The 27,902-nt window shown below is 49.2% G+C and overlaps 10 protein-coding genes across 10 annotated transcripts; 7 read left to right on the forward strand and 3 right to left on the reverse strand.

Annotated features, from left to right (window-relative positions):
- Positions 1–2,086: 2,086 nt before the first annotated feature.
- N7519_009324 (uncharacterized protein) lies at positions 2,087–2,632 on the reverse strand (the record flags this gene model as incomplete). The annotated part of the gene is made up of 2 exons (XM_057296097.1): positions 2,087–2,453; positions 2,553–2,632. 2 exons carry the CDS (start codon positions 2,630–2,632, stop codon positions 2,087–2,089), a joined length of 447 nt encoding a protein of 148 aa, XP_057143979.1.
- Positions 2,633–3,854: 1,222 nt separating this feature from the next.
- Positions 3,855–4,316, forward strand: N7519_009325 (uncharacterized protein; the record flags this gene model as incomplete). Its single annotated transcript, XM_057296098.1, has 1 exon — positions 3,855–4,316. One exon carries the CDS (start codon positions 3,855–3,857, stop codon positions 4,314–4,316), a length of 462 nt encoding a protein of 153 aa, XP_057143980.1.
- Positions 4,317–6,512: 2,196 nt separating this feature from the next.
- On the forward strand, positions 6,513–7,247 carry N7519_009326 (uncharacterized protein; the record flags this gene model as incomplete). Its single annotated transcript, XM_057296099.1, has 2 exons — positions 6,513–6,979; positions 7,046–7,247. The coding sequence occupies 2 exons, from the start codon at positions 6,513–6,515 to the stop codon at positions 7,245–7,247; spliced, it is 669 nt and encodes a 222-aa protein (XP_057143981.1).
- A 1,596-nt stretch (positions 7,248–8,843) lies between these two features.
- N7519_009327 (uncharacterized protein) lies at positions 8,844–9,645 on the forward strand (the record flags this gene model as incomplete). The annotated part of the gene is made up of 2 exons (XM_057296100.1): positions 8,844–9,373; positions 9,438–9,645. 2 exons carry the CDS (start codon positions 8,844–8,846, stop codon positions 9,643–9,645), a joined length of 738 nt encoding a protein of 245 aa, XP_057143982.1.
- Positions 9,646–10,401: 756 nt separating this feature from the next.
- N7519_009328 (60S ribosomal eL33 domain-containing protein) lies at positions 10,402–11,296 on the reverse strand (the record flags this gene model as incomplete). Its single annotated transcript, XM_057296101.1, has 5 exons — positions 10,402–10,622; positions 10,721–10,863; positions 10,930–10,983; positions 11,130–11,139; positions 11,272–11,296. The coding sequence occupies 5 exons, from the start codon at positions 11,294–11,296 to the stop codon at positions 10,402–10,404; spliced, it is 453 nt and encodes a 150-aa protein (XP_057143983.1).
- A 2,018-nt stretch (positions 11,297–13,314) lies between these two features.
- On the forward strand, positions 13,315–15,734 carry N7519_009329 (glucose-6-phosphate dehydrogenase). Its single transcript, XM_057296102.1, has 8 exons — positions 13,315–13,395; positions 13,677–13,749; positions 13,806–13,826; positions 13,884–14,234; positions 14,302–14,499; positions 14,554–14,638; positions 14,695–15,351; positions 15,417–15,734. The coding sequence occupies exons 1-8, from the start codon at positions 13,352–13,354 to the stop codon at positions 15,527–15,529; spliced, it is 1,542 nt and encodes a 513-aa protein (XP_057143984.1). The 5' UTR covers positions 13,315–13,351; the 3' UTR covers positions 15,530–15,734.
- A 931-nt stretch (positions 15,735–16,665) lies between these two features.
- Positions 16,666–18,913, forward strand: N7519_009330 (putative sucrose transporter; the record flags this gene model as incomplete). Its single annotated transcript, XM_057296103.1, has 8 exons — positions 16,666–16,799; positions 16,941–16,966; positions 17,049–17,293; positions 17,370–17,436; positions 17,490–17,561; positions 17,615–17,804; positions 17,862–17,974; positions 18,027–18,913. The coding sequence occupies exons 1-8, from the start codon at positions 16,702–16,704 to the stop codon at positions 18,911–18,913; spliced, it is 1,698 nt and encodes a 565-aa protein (XP_057143985.1). The 5' UTR covers positions 16,666–16,701.
- Positions 18,914–21,228: 2,315 nt separating this feature from the next.
- On the forward strand, positions 21,229–21,944 carry N7519_009331 (uncharacterized protein; the record flags this gene model as incomplete). Its single annotated transcript, XM_057296104.1, has 2 exons — positions 21,229–21,668; positions 21,728–21,944. 2 exons carry the CDS (start codon positions 21,229–21,231, stop codon positions 21,942–21,944), a joined length of 657 nt encoding a protein of 218 aa, XP_057143986.1.
- A 954-nt stretch (positions 21,945–22,898) lies between these two features.
- On the forward strand, positions 22,899–23,805 carry N7519_009332 (ThiJ/PfpI family protein; the record flags this gene model as incomplete). Its single annotated transcript, XM_057296105.1, has 3 exons — positions 22,899–22,976; positions 23,077–23,314; positions 23,405–23,805. The coding sequence occupies 3 exons, from the start codon at positions 22,899–22,901 to the stop codon at positions 23,803–23,805; spliced, it is 717 nt and encodes a 238-aa protein (XP_057143987.1).
- Positions 23,806–24,427: 622 nt separating this feature from the next.
- Positions 24,428–27,848, reverse strand: N7519_009333 (DUF1708 domain-containing protein; the record flags this gene model as incomplete). Its single annotated transcript, XM_057296106.1, has 8 exons — positions 24,428–24,507; positions 24,563–25,019; positions 25,057–25,416; positions 25,461–26,937; positions 26,991–27,219; positions 27,274–27,367; positions 27,431–27,588; positions 27,659–27,848. 8 exons carry the CDS (start codon positions 27,846–27,848, stop codon positions 24,428–24,430), a joined length of 3,045 nt encoding a protein of 1,014 aa, XP_057143988.1.
- Between the last annotated feature and the right edge of the window lie 54 nt (positions 27,849–27,902).

The following is a 27,902-nucleotide window of genomic DNA, read 5'->3' on the forward strand; positions in this document are numbered from 1 at the left end:
GGTCTCCCCTTCTCTTCCTCTTCCTTCTCCTCCCCATCCCTGGGCAGCATGCTCAGCCCATGAGTATCCTCCTCCGATACTCGAGGGCTGCCTATTTCAGGTCGTCAGCAGGCACGTTTCTGTTATGCCTCGCTACCAGTGTATATTTCTCTCGCTTCTCTTTCTTTTCTCCTTCACAGTAGCCTGGCCTCCTCTTTCACTTCTCATTCATATTTCCCTTTTAGACTCTTTCCTCACTCCTATTTCGTTCTTCTATCATTCTTCGCTTATACTATGTTTTATTGAAGTATACCCATGGTACGTCCGCAAAGAAATTTCCCTCTACCATTTTGATGAAACTGACAATAACTTGACACTTATAGTTCAACTATATACTCCCTTGTCCACGCAGTATATATAGGACATCCTGGAAGCCAACTCTATCATCCTCGTATCCATCAACGGGTGCTTGTATGACTGACTACACACACGCAGCGCGAGGAAATGGCAGAACAACAGAACAGCCGCTTTGTGGTACGGAAGCACGAGTTCGTGATTCCGACAGAACCCGGAGATTGAGAAGAAACGAATCAAGGAGTTCTACTCTTGGCCGTTGCACAACCCAACTCCTGGCCGGGTTCACATGGAGGACTTATGGGCCTGGTGCTAATGTACGGCCAGGCAGCCTCACATTGATCACTCTTCATCACACTTGCCAGTCGTGGCCGATTGACTCAGGCTGTGTTTACTATAAAAGCCTGTCCTTTATACCGCCGGACTGTTCTGGATGATGCCTCGACCATAATACACATTTCATGTACGACCATTTTCATCGGAGGGAATCGTTCAGTACCTTCAAGTGATATCCACCACATCTTCGATCGATTCACGAGGATCACAATCATTTTCTCTTGTTAACTCCTCTCTTTCTTTCCTTAACCTCTCTTATCATTTTTTGCCTTTCGCACCCGACACACACCAATGTTCATGCGATCTTTCACCTTTCAGCCTTCCCGAGGTCTACGTATTGTCTCACTTCATCAAGGTTCGCGAGGTCCCTCATATTCCTTTTTGATTAACGTGCCTAATAAGTCGCAGTGCAGCATTCCTCCGGCTAGGCTCTTACTCTTATCCCACCTTTTCACACGTTTCAAGGTTTGTTACCCCTTATATCGGTTTTCTCTTCGATCTTGTTTTCCTAATCAGTCACAGCCATGGGTCCCTGGGTGTTCCAAGCTTTGAGATCCTTCATTGTGGAGTCTAAATTTAGAATAGAGGGAACACGCAAACTCGGGGTGGACAAAGACAGGAACCCAATCGACGCTAAAGTTGATTGGCAGTATTCCTTGCACAGGAGCCGCAGATACATGTGCCCTTCGAACCGGCAACTGGGCGAATGGATTGGTCTGGAGCAGTGCATTAGGATCGACCTGATTGGCCTCTTTTTCAGTGATCCGAAGAGACCACATATCGATGTCCGTGTGAGTATCAAACTCACTGGTGTATACATTTAATCGGTACTGCAATAACTATCAAAACCAGGAAGCTGTGATATTGCTGGTCGTCAACGCCCGAACCAGCAATCCAACCCCTGGTCTTCAAACTTATGCAAAAGCTTCAGGTTGAAGCTGATCATGTATAAGTCCCGGACCCTGCTATTCAGCTTCCATAGTCACTACAGGCGTGCAATTTCCCCGAGTCCAGCATGCTGCTTTGGAGTCTCAATTTTGGAAGACCAGACCAACGAAGAATCTGCAATGCCGGACACTCAGCAAACAGGCGTGCCTGGGGGATTCGAGGAATCCCTACTTGCGAAGGATCGGGTCATCGGCGAGTGCCGCTGGTGACAGGGCGAGTCTGAAGACGTGGAATACCTACAGCAGCAGGTCTACGGAACCTCATTCGCCGGATAAAGGCCCCGTGTGAACCGCAATCAAGTCCGCCATGTCCCTCTGGCTCACTGAAATAAGATTCTGTGCTGTTTGGAACTTGTACGCTTCACCTCTCATTATTCAATATTAGTGATGCCTGCTTTCGACATCGTTGAGTACTTCCAGCTGCCCCTGGCCCGTCTTATGCACCAGTCCCGACCCCTTACGGATCAACCTCAATGGTAAAGTCGGGACCAGGAAGAGACGTGCAATCCTGTTGTTCTCTGCGGCCCTAGACCAATGGCTGATGGCTGCGGTTGTCGAGAAACTGCCATACAGACGGTTCGTACGACCTCGTCAGGCCAAGGCTGGCAGTGAACAATTAGGAAGTGGGGACGTGGTTGACCGGACAAGAAGTCCACTGCCATGACGCAGGTGGCGATTGTCAATGAAGCGTGGGGATCGAGGTTGTCACATTCGAGGGTAGTAGATCCTTCACAGGCTGCTTGCAGAACAATGGCCCCTGGGCCAAGTGCATTCGCTTTCTTGACATTGATCGCATTGTCCGTGGTACACATGTGTACGTTACCACTAGGCGACCTGCTGTTGGGTCCGGCAAAGAGTTAGTCGGCTCTTCTTCGAAGACCGGCTCTGTTGTAATGATAGAGCAGTGGGTTCCTCCCACGGGGGTTTCCGACTTACCTACCCAAGCGCGTGCTAGGTAGGCTGCCGACCCGTGCCCGTGCCATACGCTGCTGCGGACTGTTTGTACTGGAGGCCATTATGACACTTTCAGTAGTTGGGTCATTTCACGAAAACAAATAAACAGGTCCGGAATGCACCAACACCACCTCCATCAGCGAGAGGAACAAGCACATCCACGTGTAACCCATATTGATCCTTCCTTCGCGGTATCCTAGCAGAGATCTCTGCCATGAGGGGTCTTCGGATCTCCTGATATTACGATGAGCCTGGTCGAGGCTACACACCATCAGACAAATCGGGCAGAGACTGCGGTGTCGATCAACTGGGCACTCTTACGAGCTGGGCTACTAGCAAGTGTATCAAGCTTCCCCCAAACGCGTCTTGCAGTTGGAGAGATGGATCCGCAGGGGCGCCCTCTCGATTCGCTGGGCCCGAACGCTTTTCAGAGGAAGCTCGAAGTTGCAAGAGTGAGCATTGGCTTCAGACAAAGCTGAAGCCGTGGTACTTCTCGGATGCGTGTCTCGGTGCGTGAGTGGACTGGGGCTATCCGGCCACGCTTTAGCCCTTCGTCGTGCAGTGCTATGCAGAGACGTAAGATGGCAAAAACTGCAAGCACTGTAACAAGTTGCACAAGCCCTGCGACACTGTATGTTGTCGGGGCTGTCCCTTTGTGTTTTCCGCGGCGAATCGTGCTGAGAACACCTATGTTCACTTGAATCCCTATAATTATATAGTGAGTAAAGGGGCTTCGACATTATGTTCTAGTGTCCCGGGTGTGGACGCTCACGGGTATTCTCTTTCAGGAGACTTGCAATTTCGACCACATCCAGCCTAGCAGGCCCACTCCAACTACGTCAACAGTTCCTTCGGGACTGTTGAGGATTTGATATAGCCATCCAGCACTATAGACCATTGTCGCAATTCCGCCCTCCACTCCGCCTTAGCGATATTTGTTCGGTTCGACACCTTTATTGGCTTACGTATTCGGCCAGATGCCTCGCACGCCGTGCCGATTCTCCTCGTGACACGCGTTCCTTGCGGGCACCCAACAGTGTGCCAGGACCCAGTTTCCCCTGGTCCTTTCCTATGCAATCACTGTCCATAAGGCTCAGGGGATTACTGTGGACAAAACCCAGATGGAATTGATGGCATACTCTGACAAGCACAAGTTACCGTATTATGACAAAATTGAGTTCGATGAAAACGGATGGCTAGTGACTCCGGCCGCAGACAACTGCCTCTCAGACGCCCTCGCCTTCCTCGTCGTAGGACAGAACCTCGTCGTGGCCAGGAATCACCATGTCAAGTGGCCTGCAGACTTCAATTCTGACGGCGAGGTATACCCTGATCGGTGGCCGCAAGGTAAACCAGTCGTTATATGGGCGCACGGCATACCATTTATCCCTGTCTTTGCCGATTACTATGCTTGGGGCGGTCCTCAATATTAACGAGCGGGCTCACTCTTCGGGCCTGCACTATGTTGCGGTCTCCCGTGTGCACACCCTCCCCGGAATCGTCTTTGAGGAGACTATCAACTTTGACCGCATCCAGCCGGCTCGGCCGACGCCGACGATGCTAATGCGCTTAGACGACCGTCGATGCCGCGCGCCCCAGCATATGGTGCTGCTGATCCCTATACCGTCTCCCACGGCCACTCTGACGCTACGACCTATCGGGTCGATTTACCCCGTGGTACGACACAACAGACTGTTCGTTTATCGAAGTTTATTAGGAGCACGAAGGCCCAGCCCTACACCTTAGACCAGCGGAGTGCACTGGGGGCCTTTCGTAGAAGGCTGCGACTAAATAGACAAGCCATTCATGTGGCCCATCACGGATCTTGAAAATCTCTGCCTTATCTCAGTCTTGTTCCTTTCTTGTTGTGATATTCGTCAGATGTCAGGCTCATCCATATGGCTCCTTAACAAGTGTGGATCGGATTTCGGTCTAGCGAGACCCACATAACCTTGGAAACCGTTCTCCCAGATCCTATCTTTCAATTGGCCAAGAAGTACGAATTACGACATCGAAAGAGAGCCATACTGTCCCAACCGAACTGTTGCTGGTTATGTTGATGCATCATATCAAGATTGCGAAGATGGCGAAGGCACCGAAGCATTCGTCTTTTTCTATGCAGGAGCACCAATCAGCTGGAACGCACGTAGGGAAGAGGTTGTCGCAAGAAGCAGCACCTCCAACGAGTACATTGCTTTCGATGCTGCAATTCGAGAAGCTGGAAAGGTGGAAGTCAAAAACTGCGAGCTTCGCCAAGAGCTAGCAGATGTGGCTATACACTTGGTCTGCAAGCGGAGGTACAATCCGGAGACTCTTATTTCGCTGCAGTTTTCGAAGACACAGCACACAGCAAATAGAGACAAAGCTCTAGAGGCCTTAAAGGCCAAGAAGTTCCGCTTGGGTAATGAGGTGGTAGTACTCTCTATCTTCATAGTATATCCTCTGTACCCTCTTATCGTCCTACCACCTTGTTCACCGATAGTGACAATGCAGTCATGATCATGAGAAAGGACAACTACTCGAAAGGGACTAAATGGATCGACAGAATTTCCGGTGGAACTTGAAAGGGTTGGGATCCTCGTTTAGTTTGTATTCTAGCATTGAATTTTATCCCAGTCATTATGATCTCCTAGTCCCTTGTATCTCTCATTCATCAGTTCAACATCGTTCTCGTCGGAGCGGCGCCACGTGCGATAGCATGCTTTGCTGGTTCTATTTCATTATAGCTCTTGTGAAACCACATAGCTTCTTTCGCCGATTACCAACTGTAGACTCTGGAATTTAGCTCTCTTTTCGCTGTGCACGTTGGCGTGGCCCATTCCGTAAGCCACTCCTGGTAGTTTTATGTTGGCATTGAAAGAGGCTTTGGGATCTGCAGTTCTCATGCAGATCGTACCCACCTGGGCACTAATTTACTATGAGTAATATAAAAAAAGAGCCCTGGAGCCTGAATCTGATGCAGAGCGGTCCAGACACTAGGGGCACAGAGTATGGTCCGCATGATCAGGTGATTGACAGGGTTACCAGCGCCAAGGTCACAGGGACAAAGGAGATTGAAACAGCTAGATTATGAGAAAGTCGGTGTATTTTCATGCCTCACACCAAACGGACACATTGGAGGAGAATTGGGCAAACCCATCGGGTTAATCCAGTCGTTGCCCGGGAGTTTCGGGTGATCGACCGCTCGGTTGGTGGATAGTGGGTATTGGATACTGGATGGGTGTGGCGAAAGCAGATTGGCATGGACGTTCAATATGGAATAGGAAACACCATGAAACACGCTAGTGCATGGAAATATCAGGAGTTAGACATATAATGCTGCACAGCACCTTCTAAGGTTTGGACCTCAGCTTACATGCTACTCATGTGAGTCTCCGTGGCTCAATATCCTCCTATTGTAGGTTTAGGCTGTGTTCCTTCAATCCCTTCGGCATCCTCCGAGGACATTCCAGTGAGATAGCCCATTTGGGAAACCAGTGATCGACCTAGGTAGTCCGCAGCCCACCTAATGACCGACTGGCCACCTACCCATTCCGATTGCCTCTCTTATTCCCCCCAGTACAGCCCACCTGGGCACCTGACCTCTATTACATCATCCAGTTTATATGCCCAGGTGCCTGCAGGACTGGAGCCTATTACAGAAGACTGAAACTCGATTACTACACTGCCCACTTTCCTCGATCTGTATATGGCCAGTGGGCGAATGCCATCAATTCACCCGCCGAACATTGTGGCTTGGAATAAGGTGCAAAAGACCATCCCACGCATGAACTCGTTAAACCCTCACCGCACATCATAGATCAATGCCGAGTCTTGGGTATATAAACAAATCTCTTAGACCCTTCCAGGAAACACAGACCCCCAGCTGGACTCTATACATTACTCCGTTTCCGTAGTATCTGTTTACTTGTCCAAATTTCTAGTCACTGTTTTTATATCACGATGGCAGGGCCTCCATACCGCGTCCCCTTGAACGCTTCTGGTACACCTGGTCAAGACGAGAGTTCTAGGGATCTCTACCTTCCCTATGGTTATGCTGCTCACCAGCACCCTCCCTCCCTGACGGCAGAGCCATCGACATTCTCTGAGAACCATCTTCTGTACAATACTCTCATGCAACACTCCTCATCTCCAGTTCATCCTAGCTACCCCATGCCTTTCTCCTCGGCTCATGGCACCTTCAATTCTGCCAATCACAATATGGCACACCATCCCTCGAGCGAGAATAATACACCTAGTGAGCCATCCACTATGGGGTATATCAGCTCTGGATACAGTACTGCATGTACTACGCCGTCAGGATCGGGACGATCCTCTCCCTCTATGCAGGAGTTCCCCCAATCAAGTGTCAGTAAACCTGAAGTCCAGACCATCGGTGGCAGGGGTCGAGCACGTAGACCGAAACACGAGTAAGTCATCCCTCTACTGTCAAGCTAGTATATCATCGCCACGCTAACATACCATTGTAATTCTAGCAAACTTTACGGCACATACATATGCAACTGGAAAGACTGTAAATACCGCGGCATGTTCTCTCGCAAGGGCGTTCTCATGCGCCATATAGAAACACAGCATGTCGCTCCGCACTCATTTGACTGCCCCGTGTGCGGGAAGCTCTTCTGCCGACGGGACAATATGACCGAGCACTTAGGGAGAGTTCATTGTCAGCGGGTCTGATGGGAAACTTGGGTATGCAGTAGGCCTGGAGTCACGGGAATCTTGTTGAGTCTGGATTATGGTAGATCGGAGTTTAGTGTTGATATTCAATGATACCAGAGGTTTGTGCTTTATTTGTATCGGGCGGGAAAACAGAATAATAATAAATCATTATTATAGTGGTAATAATAGGACCCTCAGCTCATGCAGCTAAACTGCGCCCCATGGTGGTGCATATACGAGCTGACCAATGAGTTCTCGTCACATGCAGTCACACTCGGCGCTTATGCACGATTTGTGTGATAGTTAAGAATTTCGATATTTCGAGATACATTCGAGATCGTCGGGTCCGGAAATCAACAGCGTCCTGCGAAGTACCCGGAACCCTAACTTGACAGTCGAGAGTCTCCGGTATCACATCGGATCTTTTTTGCCTCGTCATGCATGTCTACACCAATTAGAGCACATGCATAGTAATAAAATTCTAATGTTGTAATATTCCCAACGGCCCCCAGGTGCTAGACCCGTTTGATGCAATGCAAGCCTGATCCTTGTCACATCCATATCCAACCACATAGATGGTTCACGTAGTGAGGCTTTTTTGAGTTCATCTACCATTGCCATTATCAGAGAATAGCTGCGTGATTAAAAAGCTAAGGATAAAAGAAATAACCGTTAATAATAATAAAAAAGAGGAAAGAAAGTACGTTACCAAGGAGAATATGCCGATCTCTCCTGTCCCTTGAGACTGGCTTGGATAATGATCTGCATCCTTCAGACATGACGTGGCAGGCAAGCAGAACAAGTTCATATTGGACAGGAAGCGGCTCCTACGCCCGAGTGCATCCCAAGTCCATGGAATTGGGAATAGTGCATGAATACTTCAGCCGCTCTCTAATTTTATAATCCCCAAGGGGAACACACCTTATACCGCATAGGAATTAGTAACAACCCAACCAAGGTCTATCATACATGTCGATCACTACTTGCCCCTCATTTTCAACTGCTTTTAGTGGCAGTGCTGTACTGATATTGGCTCGCAGCCTGCTGCAGTATCATACTTCCAAATGATAATGATCCTTCTGTGTTGGAAACTTTCCACTTCTCCAAACAAAAGACTGAGAAATCGAAGACACAAATGAGGAGTCCCCTGCAGCCAAGGCCTGGGAGACCAGGTTCTTACGCTCAGTCCTCTAAAAGGGCAACGAGTCATGATCCCGCTGGGATTCGAATCGAGCTTGTCTCCATTTAGTATCAGCATGGACTTGATGCAGAGAGCAAAACCCCTGCTTTCTAGAATGTAAGACGAGTTTTCCAGAACAAATTTGGGGTCCGAGTAGTTGCGTCAGTCTCCCCAAGTTTGATTCCGCCCGTCTTCCTTTTTTCTATTTTCTTCTTGTCCATCTTCCTCCATTAGTGATGTGCAGTCTCCCCAAGTGCGGCTTTTAGTGAAGTTGACCAGCCCTGTGCCCTAAACCACATTGACTCATGTTTTATAAATACTCGGCCCTTCATCGGCTCAAAGAAATATTCTTCTAACCACCCCTTCATCATTCATATGACTAGTCTCTACCTTCTCAACGCCCACTCTCTACATCCAGGTCGGCGATCGTACACATGATGGCGTGGTCAACACGCAACTCGATTATCCCGGAGTCCTCGTTTCCATGGTCTGATGGCGAGTTGGAGAATTGGAGAACCGAGTATCTCAAACAGCCCGAGACTCTTTTCATGTCCCCGTCGCCTGATCCATCGACCACCATGAGGACGCCCACCGCTCGGCCTCCTTCATACAACTATCAGCAACAGTTTCCCTCCAACCAGCTTCCCTCCGCACAGTTCCCTTCTACGCCGGTTGCCCTTGGGACAATGCTATCTCCTATTCCTTCGCCGTCGTACCTAGACCCAAGCACCATTAAGCGGTCCATCAGCAACCACAGCCCAAGATCCGTTCCAACCCAGGCAACTGCCACCGTACTTTCCCCAGCAAGCCTCTACGACGTCAGATGCCCAAGTCCATGGGATGATCTACCAGTCTCAACGCCTATAATAAAAGAGACGCTTCAGTCAGAATCGGTTGAGGCAAAGACGGAGCCTAGCCAGACGAAAATGCCGTGTCTTTCTCGTGGCCGTACAACCAAAAGAAAGTGTGTATTTTGTTCTCTTCTCAAGCTATCATTATTATACGCATGCTGAACACATGTCGTCTAGGGAGACCGAGAATTACGGAAATTTCAAATGCGAATGGAAGGGCTGTCAATATGATCGCCTCTTCTCGCGCAAAGGAGTGCTCAAGCGGCACATCCAGACTCAGCATCTCAATCCTCGGGCTTTCAAGTGTCCCTGGTGTAAGCATGCTTCGAGTCGACGGGAGAACTTGAAAGCGCATAGACAATCGATTCACAAGGAAATGTTGTAAGATTCATGATGGGATGTTGGTGTTGGGGGGATTAGGATACCTGGTTTGCTTTTAGATACTTGGAAATATATACTTCGGTTAGAGTGGAGTTCGGATTGGATTTATGTTGGAATATATATTTTTTTCATGGGAATACTGAAGGTAGGATAATACGTGGGATTTCACACTGGAATAATATGGAGCATAGAGCACTGATATATGCTTCAATAGTCTAAAAAAGAGCGCTCTCTATTGTTCATACGTCCAAAGGTTGTTGTTGTGGTTGACAGTATGGGGAGGATCCACATCACAACCTGGGGAATCAGGCCGAACCAGCCGGCACAGGGTCTATGGGTGCTAGAGCTATAGCTAATTATAAAATGTTACGTCCGAGGTCTGTCTCTACATTGTTGCTGCCATGGGAGTAATTTAGGTTCGCAAAACAATCATGCCATGGTATATTGTAGCCAGAGCAAGGAAATGCAATTTCTTCTTAAACAAAAGACGAAAGACAGACGCACGAAGAAGCGGATCGATTGACCGGTCTGTTGAAATTTGAAATGGTATGGAATTTGGTGCGTTTAAGCGTCAGATACACAATGGGAGAAGTGACGCTGCGCGACCAGACACATCATGCTCGCCAATTGTAAGAACAAGGAGAAATATCGAGACAAAGCTCGTTCCCGGTATCTTGGGGCCGACACAGCTATGAAAGTGTAAATTTTTTTGATTCGTAGGGCTTTGTTGGCCCTGCCTTCTCCCACGAACAAAACGTTATCAACCCGCCAACTCCATCACCTCAAAATCAACATCGGCTCGTTCCGTCGACTTTTCCTTGCCTGACCGACCGTCTGTGCGAAGAAGGGAATCGCCCACTAAAAACAACACAGAGAATCCGTTTAGATGTTGGAGGGGTAGAGCATAACGCGGACGGTAGCGCCGAGGGACTTGGGGGGGGAGGTTGTGGCGGAACTTGGCGCGCACAACACCGGAGTTGCCTAGAACGAGTCAGATAAGAGGAAATTCGAGTTCGAGGTCCCCAGACCTAGAGGGCCATTCGGACATGGCCTCCAGACTGGTTGTTGCATTCACGTACCGTGCGGCCGGGTGACCTTGCCCCAGATCACCCGAATGTTGGAGCCGCGGACCTCACGCTTAGCACGGTAAACGAAAGCGACCTTCTTGCCGAGGTAGAACTTGGCGGCCTTGGTGTCATCAACACCCTCGATCTTGACCAAGCTGTATAACCATATATCAGATTCCATTCATCGAGCATTCAATTTCATGTGCGCAGGGTGTAGATACCTGGTGTTTTGGGTGAGGGCGTGCTTGCTGCGCTGGAAGCTCAGGTGACGTCCCCTGTGAGAAGAAATTCGTATTAATGCTCTGTCCATCTCGTGTGTTGCTTCGATTTGAGTGGCGATATCTTGTGTCCCCCAAATCGGTCCTCCAAGTCGAATTGGTGTATCCTTAAATGCGACGATGAAAGTGCGGTGGTAACTTACTTGACGTAGACTAGAAAAAGAAGAAATAGTTAGTACATGTCCATTATCCAGTGTGCGACCACACAAGGTGCTCGAGATGCGGCTTTGCGATTTCGAGACCGCCAAAACGACGATCGATAAGACATTCGAGGGATTCACTCACGGCGGTGTCCTTGTTCCGAAGGCATTGTGTCGGCGTTTCTCTGGGGAGCGGGCAAGGAAAGAAAGTCGAAGGAATGACCCGCAAGATCAAAAGTCGTTCCCGTTTGTCGTGGTTGTCGTCGCTTCGATAGAGTCAGGCGCACAATCAATTTGGGCAGCCGTGTGTTGGTTTTCGCCCTAGCCTAAACGGGATCTTAGCGAGCCACAGTCCACGTGATACATCAGGGCTAAGCGAGATCCCGTGATAGTCACCGCTCTCTCTATCTTACATCAGCGATTAGATAGGCAGAATCTGAGATGAGATAAGCTCTTTGGGATTCTTATTTCTCCGACCCGAGATGGATGTCATTTACCGATCATTTACCGCCCGACTTTATTTTTTTTCTGCCACTCGGGCTACAGTAGTCCGACCGGCACGTCCAAGCCTCCAAGCTGCAGCTTTCCAGCTGACAAACCTAAGCCATGACGACACGGGTTCCAGCCTTCTAAAGTTGGAAGGTTTCATTCAAGAAAAAGCAATGTGTAAAGGCTATTGCCGGCAGGTCTCTAATTAGTGAACAATGTTTTCAAAACTAGATAGCTTCATAGAATATAGAAACAATTGCCAATATCTTGAAATGATAACCATTGACAGTGACATGATCCGGGTAGAACTCCGGTACATCCTCGCATATACTTCAGACCGAGACCACTGATTGGGAAATCTAGAAGTTCTTGTATCATGCCCCACACCCTGGCTGTCGGGATGATTACATTTGAGACCGGTTATGTATGTATTCATCGAAACTTGGGGCAATTCTCAAGAGGACTGGTACGACAAACCTCAGGAACCAGACTAGTGTAGAGTACATACATGTAGCATAGATCTGTAGAGTTGTACAGTATACGTACATGCAGTATAGCCCCCAAGTAGGACTTAACGGTTAATATGTATGCTCCGGATTCGGACCCCTCGAATTGTAGTTCGGGTTAATACAAGTCTCAAACCGGACTTAACAAAGTGGCCTCTCGCGGGAAAATAGAATCCGTCTGGGACAAAATGACAAATGTGCCGATCCATCCCCACGATTTGGGTCACCGGTAGAAGTTCTTATCGGCTTGCGTGCTCGAGGTCCATGGTATTATACCTGTTCTTGCAGGTTCGGTACTTTAATTGATACGCTCTCGTAGGGGATTTTAGTGGACACACTGTACGGAGTAACCTTCCCCTCGATGCGATGGCCTGTTATTCCAATGATCCGCTTTGAATATACGTGTGCACACGATACGGAGTACAGTTGACCGCAGATTTGTCCATAGTGTATCTACCAGTACTCACTAGTTATTATACAACATTGAACGTGCAATTTTGGACATTCTTATGGACCCATACCACTATACAATCGAATTTAGCCTGTTTGTGTTGAGTCATCTGCACCTATAAGTGAACCACATCTCTTATCAGATGACCCCCCTACTCTCCTTTTCTCTGGAAGGGTTCTGTTATTAGAACAAGAATAAGCGACATGCTCACGTCTGACACTATTGACAATTGACCCGATGTACTTTGTATCACTCCGAGCCCGAACCGGACGGTTATAAGTAGCGCTGATAGCCCTAGTAGCCTGCGCGGGGTTGTTGATAATCAAAACGGGTAAGATTCCTGTGGGATCAGAAGAGTGGTCCAAAGTTCAAGGTCAATAACAATGATCATGAAGATCGGACTTAAGAATACTGGATATAAGAGAGTTGACCGAAATTTGCCACGAGGCCAGGTCCCTAGGCCGGCATTAAATAGCAGTATGCATCAAAGGAAGAGAAACAAAATATTAGTAGAATATTAGTACTCCGTACAGCAAAGAATATAAGTCAAAAAATAATAAAAATAATATCAAAAACCAATTTATCGAAAAGAAAAGTGATTAATACCCTGAAGTCATAAAATACATACAATACCTCAGCCCCACCAGCCGAAGCTGTGAACTTCCGTTAAAAAGTACTCCGCCGGATCCTGGTGTTCTTCAACAATCCTCCTCTTTTTCCCTTTTCCAATCTCTCTCAATCTTTCTTCTTTATCTTGTGTATTAAGCGGTTGATGCAAGATGTCTAGTGTGATTAACCAGACCGATGACCGTCAGGGTGCTGGGTGAGTTTCCCCCTCCTGCGTCTCTGACATCACTCCCTACCCCCCCCGGTTGCGGAAGCCTACTGGCTGCCTCCAGCTCAATCAACCTCAATTTATCCCCAAATCGTGCTGTTTAGAGGTTATTGCCTTCGTCCCGATAATATTCAATCCTTTCCTTGAAAGCTTTCGCAGACTTTCTCTGCTCAGAGAGCTCCCCCGCTCAACCCCTCAATTGCCGCGTTATATGCAAAAATCTTTCTCGGTCAATTAAGCGCAACACTAACAATGGATATTGCATTCAGCACCATCGAACTTAAAGATGATACCATCATCGTGGTACTAGGCGCATCTGGTGATCTGGCGAAGAAGAAGACCGTTCGTACCCCTCCCAGGATGCGATGAATCTCTTAACGTACTAACTAATTTTATAGTTCCCTGCACTCTTTGGCCTTGTATGTGCTATTCTCACTGACCTTTCCAGCTCTCGCCCACTCACAATTTTGGAATAGTTCCGCAACAAATTCCTTCCCAAGGACATTCGGATCGTCGGATATGCGCGGACAAAGATGGACACCGACGAATACCTCAAGCGCGTTCGCTCGTACATCAAGGTCCCCACAAAGGAGATCGAAGAACAATTAGAGCAGTTCTGCAAGATGTGCACCTACGTTTCCGGCCAATATGATCAAGACGATTCGTTCATCAACCTGAACAAGCACCTTGAGGAGATCGAAAACAACCGCCAATCGAAGGAGCAGAACCGCGTGTTCTACATGGCATTGCCGCCCAGTGTCTTCACCACTGTGTCCGACCAGCTGAAGCGCAACTGCTACCCCAAGAGCGGTCTCGCTCGCATTATTGTGAGTTTCTCCGGGCAGCCTGTCACCAAACGAACTTCATATTGATACACCTATTCTCTTTTAATAGGTCGAGAAGCCCTTCGGTAAGGATCTACAGAGCTCCCGCGACCTCCAGAAGGCTTTGGAGCCTAACTGGAAGGAGGAGGAGATCTTCCGTATCGATCACTACCTCGGTAAGGAGATGGTCAAGAATATCCTAATTCTGCGATTCGGCAACGAGTTCTTCAATGCCACATGGAACCGCCGTCACATCGATAACGTCCAGGTATGTGATGGAAGCGATTTCGTTGCGGAATTCGGGTCCTAATATCGGCTGCAGATTACATTCAAGGAGCCTTTCGGCACTGAGGGCCGTGGTGGTTACTTCGATGAGTTCGGTATTATCCGTGATGTTATGCAGAACCGTAAGTACATTCAATTGCATTCACTAGACGTAGAAAACATACTAACAATTTTATAGACCTTCTGCAGGTCCTCACATTGCTCGCTATGGAGCGCCCCATTTCCTTCTCTTCCGAGGATATCCGTGATGAGAAGGTCCGTGTTCTCCGCGCTATGGATGCTATTGAGCCCAAGAACGTTATCATCGGCCAGTACGGCCGCTCCCTCGACGGCAGCAAGCCCGGCTACCTGGAGGACGACACTGTGCCCAAGGAGTCGCGTTGCCCGACTTTCTGCGCGATGGTTGCATACATTAAGAACGAGCGTTGGGACGGTGTTCCCTTCATTCTCAAGGCCGGAAAGGCCCTGAACGAGCAGAAGACCGAGGTCCGCATCCAATTCAAGGATGTCACTTCCGGTATCTTCAAGGACATCCCCCGTAACGAGCTTGTCATCCGTGTTCAGCCCAACGAGTCAGTCTACATCAAGATGAACTCCAAGCTGCCCGGTCTCTCCATGCAGACGGTGGTCACCGAGCTGGACTTGACCTACCGCCGTCGCTTCTCCGACCTCAAGATCCCCGAGGCCTACGAATCCCTGATTCTGGATGCCTTCAAGGGCGACCACTCCAACTTCGTCCGTGATGACGAGTTGGATGCCAGCTGGCGCATCTTCACTCCCCTCCTGCACTACTTGGATGACAACAAGGAGATCATCCCCATGGAGTACCCCTACGGTGAGTTTACCAGCTTTTTTTTCCCTTGCCTAGTCATGACATATAGCTAACTTGCATTGATCTAGGCTCCCGTGGACCCGCCGTCCTTGACGACTTCACTGCTTCATACGGCTACAAGTTCAGCGACGCCGCTGGCTACCAGTGGCCCGTCACTACCTCGGCCCCCAACCGGCTGTAGGTCTTGAGAGTATAGCTGTTTACGATGATTATGGGAAGCGGATTCGGGATACAAAGGAATTAAAATCTCTATTTTCTGACTCTGGTTGATTGTTTGGCCGGCAGGAGTCGCGTCATATTGTGATACTTAGGTTTTCGAGACCAATTCAAAATTAGGATTGGATGCGACGCACGCAATGAAAGATACTTACGCCCTTATTTTGTTCGACTCTTGTGGTGGATGTCCATTTGGGGGTTGCTGTCATCCGTGTTCTCTTTTTCGCTAATATGTAGTATATAAAAAAAGAGCAAAAGTACATGTACTTTCCTAATCAGGTAAGTTATGACATTAGCCCCTATAGAACTCCTTGGCACGTACATTCCCTCATTCCCTCATCCCCTCCAGAGCTCTTCCCGTGTCAACAATGTGTTTCTATAATTGGCTGGATTACGTCATCTCATATGGCCAATCAGCGCACAAGGGTCCGTCACGGAGAGGCTGACATAAGGCTGAGCTCCCGAGATCGAGGGCTGCAAACGACATAGCTGGAGTGCAAGAGACCTAATGCATGTAAAGTACATATGTAGAGAACTAAACGCGTACACAGATAAATAAAAGCACCGGCATAGCCTACCCTAGTCGTAAGCGAAGCCGGATCGGCAAAAGGGTTCCAGGGCTGGCGGGTCTCTTAAATTAAATAAATCGATAAGGCCGGGGGCCCGCATAGAGGCGCTCAGGCCAACACGGATTTTCTCTCCTTCTTCTTCGACTGTGACAACGTCTTTCCTCTTAGAATCCCCTTAGACACTTCTCGAACAACTGTATAGACACCCATCAGCACCTCCGTCGCAGCCAACGCACCCTCCCCCCAATCCGCGCGCCCAACAAACATCGAAACGCCGAGCGTACCGTGCACCATTTCGGCCCCCGCGAACTCCCCCGTCGGCTCCGAAAGAGCACGCGACTCAATTCCCCGAAAGGATTAGACACCTGCCGGCCCCTTTCCCAATCCCCTGACGTATCCCAACCCCTGCTAGATCATACACTCTGTTATCCGAATCTGAATTGCGCGTCTCTTCCGGACAGGCGTTTTCATCTTGAATCTGTTACTGGCTAGGCCACCAGCCCTATTTGGTTTTTGTTTGGGTTCATGAGAAGAAAGCTGAGTGCATGCCAGCACGTGGATAATTAGGATGCCGCAGGCTGCGAGGTGGGCGGGCACGCCCTCCATCAAGGGCCGGAATGAGTCCACCAGGATGGCGCTTTTGACGTTTAGTTTGGTGGGATTGCAGTGCGTATTGCCCCGTTTGTTTTGTCGCTTGTGTATAGTGGTTAGGCGATGTGCGACATCTACCTTTTTTTTGGAGGCAATTGAGAGTTCCAAGGGATGTTGTGTTGTCTGTGGCTAACTCGGAGATTTTCTTGAGAATAGGTTCACGTGGGGTACTGAGATGACTTGTAAGATCTACACATTCCAAATCATCTCCATTGGGACTCAGGGATAATTTTCGCTGACTTGGTTTTATTATTTTTCTGTTAGATTGTACACCTTACCTTCTTCAACTCGGTCTGACGAAGTCCAAGACTTCGTTGGTGTGGATTGCTGGCCCGTTGTCTGGATTGATTATTCAGCCTCTTATTGGAGTCATTGCTGATCGATCTCGATCGAAATGGGGTCGGCGTAGACCTTTCATGATCTTTGGGTCGTTAGTTGTCGCTTTCTGTCTGTTCGTCTTGGGGTGGACGGCAGAGATTGTTGGTTTATTTGTCAAAGATCCGGAAAAGGTACATATCCCCGTGTATTGGAGCACTCACCTGGTTAGGTTTATGGTTATGGGAAGCTAATCTCGATTTTTTACAGGCCAAGAATGGCACAATCGCCCTGGCTGTGTTGAGTATTTATGCGGTGGATTTCTCCATCAACGTCGGTAAGTGGAAGACTTACCCGTACATTAATTGAAGATGGCTTACAATGTCTTAGTTCAAGCGTGCTGTCGCGGTCTGATTGTGGATACACTACCGATTCCATCGCAACAAGCTGGATCCGCATGGGGTATGGCGCTTCCCCATATGTCTCAGCCTAAAATACGCTGACCTCTCTTGTAGCCGGAAGAATGTGTGCCATTGGTCAGCTCTTTGCTTATGTGGTTGGTGCCATCGATACCGTTAGCATCTTTGGTACTTTCCTTGGAGATACGCAATTCAAGCAGATGACTGTGATCGCTGCTTTGTCATTGGTGTTGGCAGTAGGAGTCACATCATACTCGGTAAAAGAGCGAGTGCTTATATCTGCAAGGTGGGTTGGACTCGAACCGTTACTTATTGCCATCAACTAACCCTTTTGTGATAACAGGGATGACGGAAGTGCTGGTGCTATTCAAGTCCTCTCTCAGCTGTTCAAAACAACTTTCGAACTACCCCCTCGCATCCAAGCAATTTGCTGGGCCCAATTTTGGGCTTGGATTGGTATGGAAATCTCCGCACCTACTGTGAAATCAACAATGCTAACAATAAGTAGGCTGGTTCCCCTTCCTCTTCTACAGTACAACCTGGGTTGGCGAAACCTACTTCCGCTATGAAGTACCAAAAGACGATATGGCCAAAGCAACGGATATGCTTGGTGAAGTCGGCCGCGTGGGCAGTCTTTCGTTAACGGTCTTCTCATCTATCACAGTCCTCAGCTCTGTACTCCTACCCTTTTGTATCCTGCAGCCAGATGCCAAGAGGACCCGATTCACCGCACGACCACCACCAAAAGTTGCAGCGATCCTCAAAGCCATCAGCGCAATTCGACCCGACCTCCAAACCGCCTGGCTAATCTCCCACGTCATGTTCGCCGCAACAATGATCTTCGCCCCGCTAGCGCACTCCCGCGCCTTCGCAACCTTCCTAGTAGCAGTATGCGGTATTCCCTGGGCAATCAGCGGCTGGGCTCCATTCGCCTTTATGGGCGTGGAAATCAACAGGCTAACAATGGGCGGCTATTACCCTACAATACCATCATCGCGTTCCGGCGTGACAATGATCACCTCAGCCAGTCTGCGCAACTCCGCAGCAGACACCGAGCTGGATGTTCTCCGACTCAACCACCACGATTCCACTGACAGCGACACCGACGAGGAGGAACAGGCGTCCAATATCCCGTCAACAGGTGAACTGGCCGGTATCTACCTGGGCGTGCTGAATGTGTACACGACCCTGCCACAATTCGTCGGAACATTCATCAGCTGGATTGTCTTCAGTATCCTCGAACCGGGCGAAGAGCCCGCAAACAGCAATTCAGATACGCAGTGGATGAACCTCGACAAGGATAGGTATAACGCCATCTCTATCTGTCTCTTCATCGGGGCGATAAGCGCTCTCGTGGCGGCTGAGGCTACCCGGAGAATGCGGTATATACTATGAGCAAGCAGTCCGGAGCGGATGCAAAATTACGATCTGTTGCGATGAATAGTTATTGATTTTTGCTCGATACCCGGTGTATATTGCATGCGAGCCTTGTCTTGACTAATGAGATTTTGTGTGTTGTGACACACGTTCATGGAGAGTCTACATGTACAGTGATCTGGGCCCTTCATCTGTCTCCGCAAAAGGAGTTTTGTCTTTTTTTTACTTTTTGGTTTGGCATCTGCACATACATAATACATAATACTACCATATTTCCTCTAGCAGATGGCTTTCCTATCTTGAAATGTTAGCTGGCAGCACTTGTATGAGGACGCTCAAAGTTAGACTCACAGAGTAATTCCGGTAGCTTATGCTCCGTAGTCTTAGGGGTCTCCTAAGGTAATCTTCTCCAACAGACTTCCATCCATTTTTTCTAGAGTTCTTTTTGGCAGTCTCCTTAGGTGCATCTCCTTTGACTACTAACCTTTTAGCGCTGGATCACGCGCCTGCACGCTACTATATTAGGAGCTTTAGACTGGCAGAATCGGCCGAACTTGGCGGTATATCTGGGTACAAAGGTTTAGCCCGACATTTCGGAGGTCTGTACACGTGGAGGGGGATCTAGGATCGGGTCGCAAGGCGTTCTATATAAGGTGCTTCCACGGCATTGAGTGACGCGTATGGCGTAAAGACTAGATCGATACATATCCATGACTCCGTACTACTCCGTAGACGAACGTTAGAAAACCAGACCCCCAAGGGGGATGTTTACCCCCGATCCGGATGTGCCCCGAGTTAAACCCGTTACCTAACATTACAATTTGTCTCTCGGACCCTCGGCGTTGTGAATTCAATTTTAGATACCCCAGGATGCGGCTCAGTACGCTCCTACCAGAACCTTGGCCAGGACCACATTTGCCGAGCTTAAAACTGACTTGAACATGCCTGGTGGTACATAGGGGGGTAAACTAATGTTTTATTTGATATTTAGGTATGGGACGTCTCTTTCTTATGTGGAGACCAGGCCACGGCTTCCAGGCAATTTTCCCCCTATTATAATTGAATTCATTAAAGAGATATCTTGAGACAATTTGATAGATGCCTCCTGCTCCCTATCTGCGTTCAGGTTAGGGTAAACCATCATGTTCCAAGAAGAAACCCTTAAAAAATAAGGAATCAAAAGGAGAAAGGAAAGTTGGGTTTGGTGAAGTTTTGGGAAAGATGAAAAGATAATCGTGCCAAGCCTTCACCCCAAGCCATCTTAATTAAACATTGCCATTATAGTTGGAGAAAGATGGGAAAGATGGGAAACGTATGTGTCTTATTTATCAAGATATGTATTTTCCCGTGAGTTTTGAATGAAGTAATATAGTTTCCATTTCTCGAAAGTGATATATATGGTCTTAATAACAATAACTAGCTATCGGCAAGCAATGGAACAAAATACATAGGAATTTAATTGAGAATATGAATTATCCGTTTCGGAGATGGCGGCTGAAATACGTTATCCGGGGTGAGCTGCCAATCAGGCAGACAGCAGATTGAGATGGGATTCTGCTCTTCTTCGGCGACAAACTGGTCCGGTCCCCTCCAGCCTTGGACACCTTGCACACGCGAACACGAAACTACATGTCGATCTTCGCGGGCCGCAATAAATCAACATAGTAAATACCAAATAGGCAAAAGGCGGAAGGGAATTGGCGAATCCCGACTTGTCATTACAAGTGGTTTATCGACTAGGGCCCCTCTCAAAGTGTGTTAAAAGCAGACTTGTTCACGTAGAAATCTAGAAGGATTTCGCTTTCCACCATGTGTAGCAAAGGACGGCATAGAAGTACCGCGTGGCTAGGTTCGGGAACTGTTGTGTTTTTACTAAGGTGCCATGGAGAATGAGACGCAGGACTCGCAGGAATCGCATTAACAGACTGCCAAGAGTGACTCTCCCTATAGGGGCCTTGGCGTGGTGCAGTCGTGCGAAATATCGGAGCGTGGGGCTCATGCCCAGGGAGACCAATCAACGATGGAAGCACTGGATGTCGGATGGAAGCACTGGATGCCGGATGGACGCACTGGATGCCCACTGGATTGTTGGAGAAAAAGACATCCAGTGCCCTTCCATCGTTGATTGGTCTCCCCTGGGCATCCACTTATCGTTGATTGGTCCTGCACAGAATCTTTGCCACTGATGGTAGCTTTCCCCTGCTTTTTCAGGATAACAATAACGAGCCCGAATCCAGGTATCTCTCCAGGGCTATAGTGATGGATTATTTAAATCCTCCGCAACTCTCTTTTAGTATAGACTCGATTGCACCAATTCTTCTCTTCGACTCATTATGATTTACACTTCGGACCTTGAAGAATATTTGAGGCTACGCCAACTGTTTCAACTTAGTAATGAGCAACTCAATTACCATCCCGGAACTTCAGATACGCAACCAGCCTTTGCGGTTGGACAGCTACCTGTACACTCCACAGAGTGGCCTCTCCACGACCCTTCTATGAGCCCTGCTCCCGTGTCTCTCGATCCCAACTGGACTATGCATACCACTGTAGGTCACCCTACAGTGGACAACTTGTACCAGAGCAACATGCCGTCTTCCTCGACCAAAAAGCACAGAGACATCGAGGATGGAATTGAAGACCATCTCAGTCCCGGTCAAACTACAATCCATATCCAGTCCTCGGCACCGAGTCCCTCCGTCCAAGAGACATCACCAAACGAGAATAACATTGAAGTTGCTGATATACAAGCAAGCTCTCTACAGAGACAAGAGTGAGTCACGTCTTCTCATCCCTCCCACTACATTGTTAACGGTCTCCCTTCTGTCTCAGTGAACCGGACCACCCTTACAAATGCCTCTGGGATGGCTGTAAATCCCGCAGGACATCACAACGCGAGACGTTCAGCAGCTATGCGTCGTTGATGCGCCATATCAAAGTACAGCATGTGGTATATCGCTCCGTCAGATGTCCGGAATGTGGTCAGAAGTTTGGCCGTCTGGATAACATGAAAGAGCACCGGGGAAGACGCCATAGGAAGTTTGACTGATATTGATGCTGACAAATGCTGAGCTTTGGAGTTTTCAGGGTATATGACTGGCAAGGACGGAAGAATCTGGGAGTTTGGTATGGGTTAGAGCGTGAATAAATCAATTGCATTGAAGTATATAATCTGAAGAATGTGAGGTCAAACTAAAGCATCTAAGATTGGTAGCCCCACCCCATTCCCGAGTTCCCGATATCTACCCGCGTACCTGATTCCAAGGCTGTCTCATCCACGTCGAGATGAAAATATGTACACATCTCTACATGTCCGATAAAACGGGTAAGGTGATGAATACTTCATGATACAGTAAACTAATGATGATCAAAGTCTGGATCGCGGCCTCTATCATATGATTTCTTCTTCTTTTCATTTCCTTTCCCCCTTTTCGAGGGCAAGCGCCTTTCTTTTATTTCTACCCTGAATTGTAGCCTTGGCGGTGTACTAGTAGTAGGATAATCCGAGAAGCTCTTAGGTCTTGGCATTGACACCCGAGGCAATGCCAAGACATAAAACACTTTCCAATGTATCCGTATACCTACATTATCATAATCTCTACCAGCTAGTAATACATTCAAACAGTAATTAGCATTGAACTATATTGAAGTGCGGTGTGCTATCAGCATTCTTTATATGGACATCGAAGAAGTGTACATGTTGGGTATGACATCATCACATACGGGTCAAGCTCGGGCAGAATCTTCTGCACGAGGGGAGCCTCCTCCAGCAAGAAACCTCATTGGCCCGAGTGGTATAGGTTGGTAATCCATGATTAACCTTGGTGGAGCCAGTGACGAGATAGTGATACACATGGTGATGCCGATCGCCGCAAGCAGAGGGAAGCATATAAGAGAGCTCACAGCCACCCTTCGATCCTTAATTCAACTAAACAACAAAATATCAAACACAATCAACTTATTCCTACCTTCCCCGATATTCCAATTAACAAAACCCCCCAAAATGACCCCCAAAGTCCTCGTCGTCCTCACCTCCCACGACAAGCTCGGCTCCACCGGTAACCCAACCGGCTGGTATCTGGTATGCAACTCCACAGAATCAAACACAACACCTACATTCTATTTTGAAAATTAAAGACAAACCAATTCCATGAATCCCATACTAACCATCCATCCCACAGCCCGAATTCGCCCATCCATGGGAAGTCCTCCACGAAAAGGTCTCCCTAACCATCGCCTCACCAAAAGGCGGCGAAGCACCCCTAGACCCAGCGTCGGTAAAGATGTTCGAATCAGACGAGGTCTCGCAAAAGTTCCTAAAAGAACAAAAAGCCCTCTGGACGAACACGCACAAGTTGGCAGATATGCTCCCGCGCGCAGGCGAGTTCGATGCCATTTTCTACGTTGGCGGTCATGGACGTAAGTTGCTCACCATTTCTACCTTCCCTCCTGTTCTTTTCCAGCTATGCTCGCATTATGAGATACTCGCATTATGAGATCCATCTATAGAACCCAAATCTAACGAGTCCATATCAGCAATGTTCGACCTAACCGAAGACGCGACCTCCCTGGCTCTAATCCAGACTTTCGCGGCAGCTAACAAGCCCGTCGCGGCTGTCTGTCATGGTCCTTGTGTTCTGCTCAATGCGACTGCGCCCTCTGGTGTGCCGCTTATCTCTGGCGTTGGCGTGACTGGGTTCTCGAATGCTGAGGAGGATGCTGTGAGTCTTTCTTCTGCGATGCCGTTTATGCTGGAGACGGAGTTGGGTCGTGTTACCGGTGGGAAGTATGTTAAGGCTGCGGAGCCTTGGGGGAGATGGTTGTTGTTGGGAAGGCGGCTGGGACGGGGTCGACGATTATTACGGGGCAGAATCCTGGTTCGGCGACTGGGGTTGGCAAGGAGATTTTGAAGGCTTTGGGTTTGTAGTTAGTTGGAATTTGGAATTTGGGAGTGATGGGATACAATGATCATAAATATGATGGTTCCCGTTAGTATAGTATTCTGGTTTTGATTGTATGTTTGAAATAAGTAGGAGTTCCATATTACATAGGACTTAAATTCAAAGACACAAAGCGACTCATATTGGTAGCGAGCCAGAATCAATAGCAGTAGCGAAAGGGGAATAGAGCAAGTGACGGACATAAAAACAAAAACAGCAGCCCAGATTGAATAGATAGTGGAAGGAAATAAACCAAGACAGGGGGATACTTGTCCAGTCGGAGATCGAAGACCGAAGGGTCAAGGGGATTTGAAAGAATAAAAAGAAAGTAAACAGATGTCGCAACCAAAAAAAAAATACATCAATCGTATCGCAGTATTCGTCGGTCTGCCCATCGCCAGGATATGAAAATGGGGACCTTATCCGGTCATCAGACCGCGCTCAATAAGCAAACACGACCAATGTCTGGTCGGAGAAGGGTATACGATTAACAAAAGATACGTCCTGGATCATCATAACGAATAGAGAGCCAGGGAAAAAATGATCAGGAAAAATGAACAAAGGAAAACCGGTATGGGGGGGACGTCACAGGCTAGCGCCTTGGTCCATCCTCCACGTTGCCGGTCAACTCGGCCACTCGGGCCTTGATGCGGGCGACACGGGCCTCGATGGCTGTGAAAACAACTGTTAGTGTGGGGTCATTTTGGGGAATGAAGTTACTACTCACTCTCTTCTCCGCTAGTATCTCCCTCGTCAGTGCGCTCTGACTGGCTAGTCCGGGTGTTAGCCTCGGTATCTTGCTCATGGGCCTTTTCCGCCTGGGCAGCGGCAGTCCGCTGGGCAGCAGCCTCACGAATCGCCTTCCAGCGATCCTGTGTAGCTTCGGTAGACTCGGGCGAAGTGGCGGAAACAGGGCGGGCACCATTGCCGTTAGTCGGGGTCTGGGGAAGCTCAGGCTTCTGTGCTGCAGGTGTGACTTCCACGGGCGAATCCTCGGGGACGAAAGCAGGCTGGTCAGTCAGTGGGCCCTGGTCGAACTTGGAGAACTCCTGATCGGCCGCGTCGCGTTCATTGGTACCAACGCGGGAGAGAGCATCATACTCGACGGCGCGTCTAGTCTTGGGCGGCGCACCATTCTCACCGTTCTCTTCCAGAGAGGCCGAGGGTGGAGTCAGGCTTGTGGGCTTTGTCTCAGATTCATTGACGGTCGGTTGAACAGACTGGGGGGGATGAAGGCTTTTCCGGCTCAGTAGCCACGGGCGTAACCGCGACAGCGGCGGCGGTCGGGAGAGGCTTCTTCTTCACGGGACCGGACTCCTGAGCTGCTTTTGCCTTGGCCTCGAGGGCCGCACGAGTAGCTGCCACATTGGAGATTTCCTTGGAATCACCGTTCTTCACGGGAGGCTGTTGCTGCTCGGGCTTCTTCTTGGCACTAAACATGTTCTTAAAGGCAGAATTGCCAGTCTTCTTCTTCAGTTTCTTGCCCATCTCGTCCATCGATTCCCGACGCTCAGTGGGTTGTTCAACAACGGCAGGCTTAGTGATGGGCTTCTCCTCCTCAGGAGTAGCGACATTGACAGGCTTAGTTGGCACTTCCTTAGGAGAAGGGGGAGAGGGGTGGACACAGCAGCAGCAGCTTCTTTGGGAAGTGGCGGGGGAGTATTCTTTGCAGTGTTGGTTGGAAGAGGTGCCAACGGTGCGGTAGCCTTCTCCTCGGGGTCCTTCGAAATCGGCTCGGGTGTCTCCTCGGGTTCATCAATATGACCAGTGCCAGCGCGGTTGTCACTGAGATATGCCGCTCTGAAGGCACCCTTGTCGTAGTTTTTAGTCCACTTCATGGCCTGGGAGGCCTCGTTCACAATGGCAGGCTGGAGGGTCATGACGGAGTTGGTCTTGGAGTAACGGCTATTATTGGGGGTGGCACGGTTCTCTTTCGCCTCGGCTTCTTGCTCGCGGTGCTTCCTTTGCAGAGCGGCCGCAGCTTCTTGGATCCGCTTGTGTTGGTCCGGTCCGATGCTGGTCTTGCTTTGCGTTCCCTGGTTATTGGCCCGCTTGTACGAGTCTTCAATGGAAGAAGGCACCTTCTTCGCCGATGACTTGCGGCGACTGAGCTTCCCCCTACGGCTACCGAAGCTGAAGAATCGCTTCTTCTCGACAATCTGAGCACCAGCCTCAGGCTCTGGGGCAGCACCCTTGACCTGCTCTTCGAGGATCAGCCATTTGGTATCCCGGATTCTGGTCTCCAGGAGCGCGCATCGACCAAACACAGCCTTGCGGGCGGACGGCTCATCGCCAGATAAACTGCTGATCCAGACCCACCAAAACGAGTCATCCATGTCTAGGGTGTTGATACTCGCCAACTCGGCAGGCTCGAGAGCCGGCTCGATATCCAAAGAGCGCTTGTGCGACTGAGAGCTCATGCCACGTGCAGAGGCAATGGGAGGCAGAACCTTGTCGGGAGGCAAGAGCAGAGGGCCCACATGCTGTTTCAAGTTGTTTTCATCCGCGAATCCGGATGACATGAAGTCTGCCCACGAGGGGGTGGTGGGACGGCCAAGGTCGCCTGTTCCAGATTGAGGAACGGATTTCAAGCCCGCCGCAGATCCACTCTTTGCAGTCACCGGCGGAGCAGTTTCCTTGGCTTCATCCTCCGGGTCAGATTCAATCGAACCACCGAACCCAATATCCTCGAAGCGAGACCAAGACGCATCCCGTAAACTGGTGGATTGCTTGGTACTCGAGACGCTGGATTGGTTCGTAGATGAGATACACGTGAGAACGCGGAGGCACTCGTCGGTCAATGCGCTAACGGGGTCTTCGTAGTTGGCAAATTCCTGCAGATGCCAGTCGTCGTCACGGTATTCAAAGTTCTTAGCGCGTCGCAATAAGGAAAAAGGTGTCGGGGAAACATTCTCCACAATCATGACGACCTTTGTAGTTGTCACTTGCAATAAAGTCGGGGTCTCAGGAGGGTATTCCGTCGCTTCAACAAGTGATTGGAGAGAAATTGGCAGCGATGAGATGCCGCTCACGCCGCCAGGGACATCGGGAGACAACGAACGAAGGTAAGCGAAGAACAAATGGCTGGTAGCATCGGCAGCACTAGAGATTGTTAGAATACCATCTGAAAATATCAGATCAATGGAAATGCATACGCAGCCCAGTTCTTATAGGCGGCCTCGAAGCCATTGCCTGTATCGACATGCTCAAATGCCCACCATCCAGCGTATCGGGAAAGTTTGCGGCCACCCAAGCCATTGGATTTTCCGTGGGCCGCAATGGCAGCCAAAAGGTCGAAGAAGTCTAGAATAATATTGGTGCGTGCCTCGGAATCGCCGCCGATCGGAATGAAAGTCGAGAAAGCATCGCGGGCCATATCCGAATCTATAATGTTCCATCAGCGCGTGTGTTCCCCGCATTCCATTCAATGTCGCATACCATGTTCGCCCATCTTGAACGTCTCGTACGCCTCCCAAGTGACAACACCGCCAGGAAGTCTGCTCCAGCACCATTTCATCACACCACAGACAACCTATTCATAGAAATGGCGTTAGTAACTTCCCCGATAACCCCTGGGAAAGACATTATCCCTCACCATCGGCTCAGTGAGCCTGAGTTCCTGCGACAAGGCATCTCCGTTAATGGGGGAGCCCTTTTCAAAAGACTGATTGAAGTAATTGCGAATGAACGTGCGGGCTGCGCTGGGGTCGGAGCTAGGACGGAACGGTAGGAGGAGGAATGGCGTGTCGAGAGCTGTAGCGACGAATGATCAGTAATCCGAACAATGGTCCATATTCCACGGTCAAGATATCAATCCACCTACCTCGGGCCTTGAGCTCATGCACACACCCTCGTACAAGGTCTTGGACTTCTTCCGGCGCGACTTCTGTCCGCTGCCACGCATCGGTCCATTTGGGTTTCGCAGGGGCCGTGTTGACGGGCGCGGTAGGCTTGACCTGCTTCTTTGTCGCAGTGGAGTCCTTGCCCCGAAAGACGCGAGAGAAGAAGGACATGTCGGAAATGCGACTGACAATTGACTTTTGCGTGTCAGAAAACGGACTGTGGGG

Source organism: Penicillium mononematosum, assembly GCF_028829835.1.
Source record: "Penicillium mononematosum strain IBT 11891 chromosome Unknown utg000005l:1.0-9366267.0:1.0-9372171.0, whole genome shotgun sequence".
NCBI classification, from domain to species: domain Eukaryota; kingdom Fungi; phylum Ascomycota; class Eurotiomycetes; order Eurotiales; family Aspergillaceae; genus Penicillium; species Penicillium mononematosum.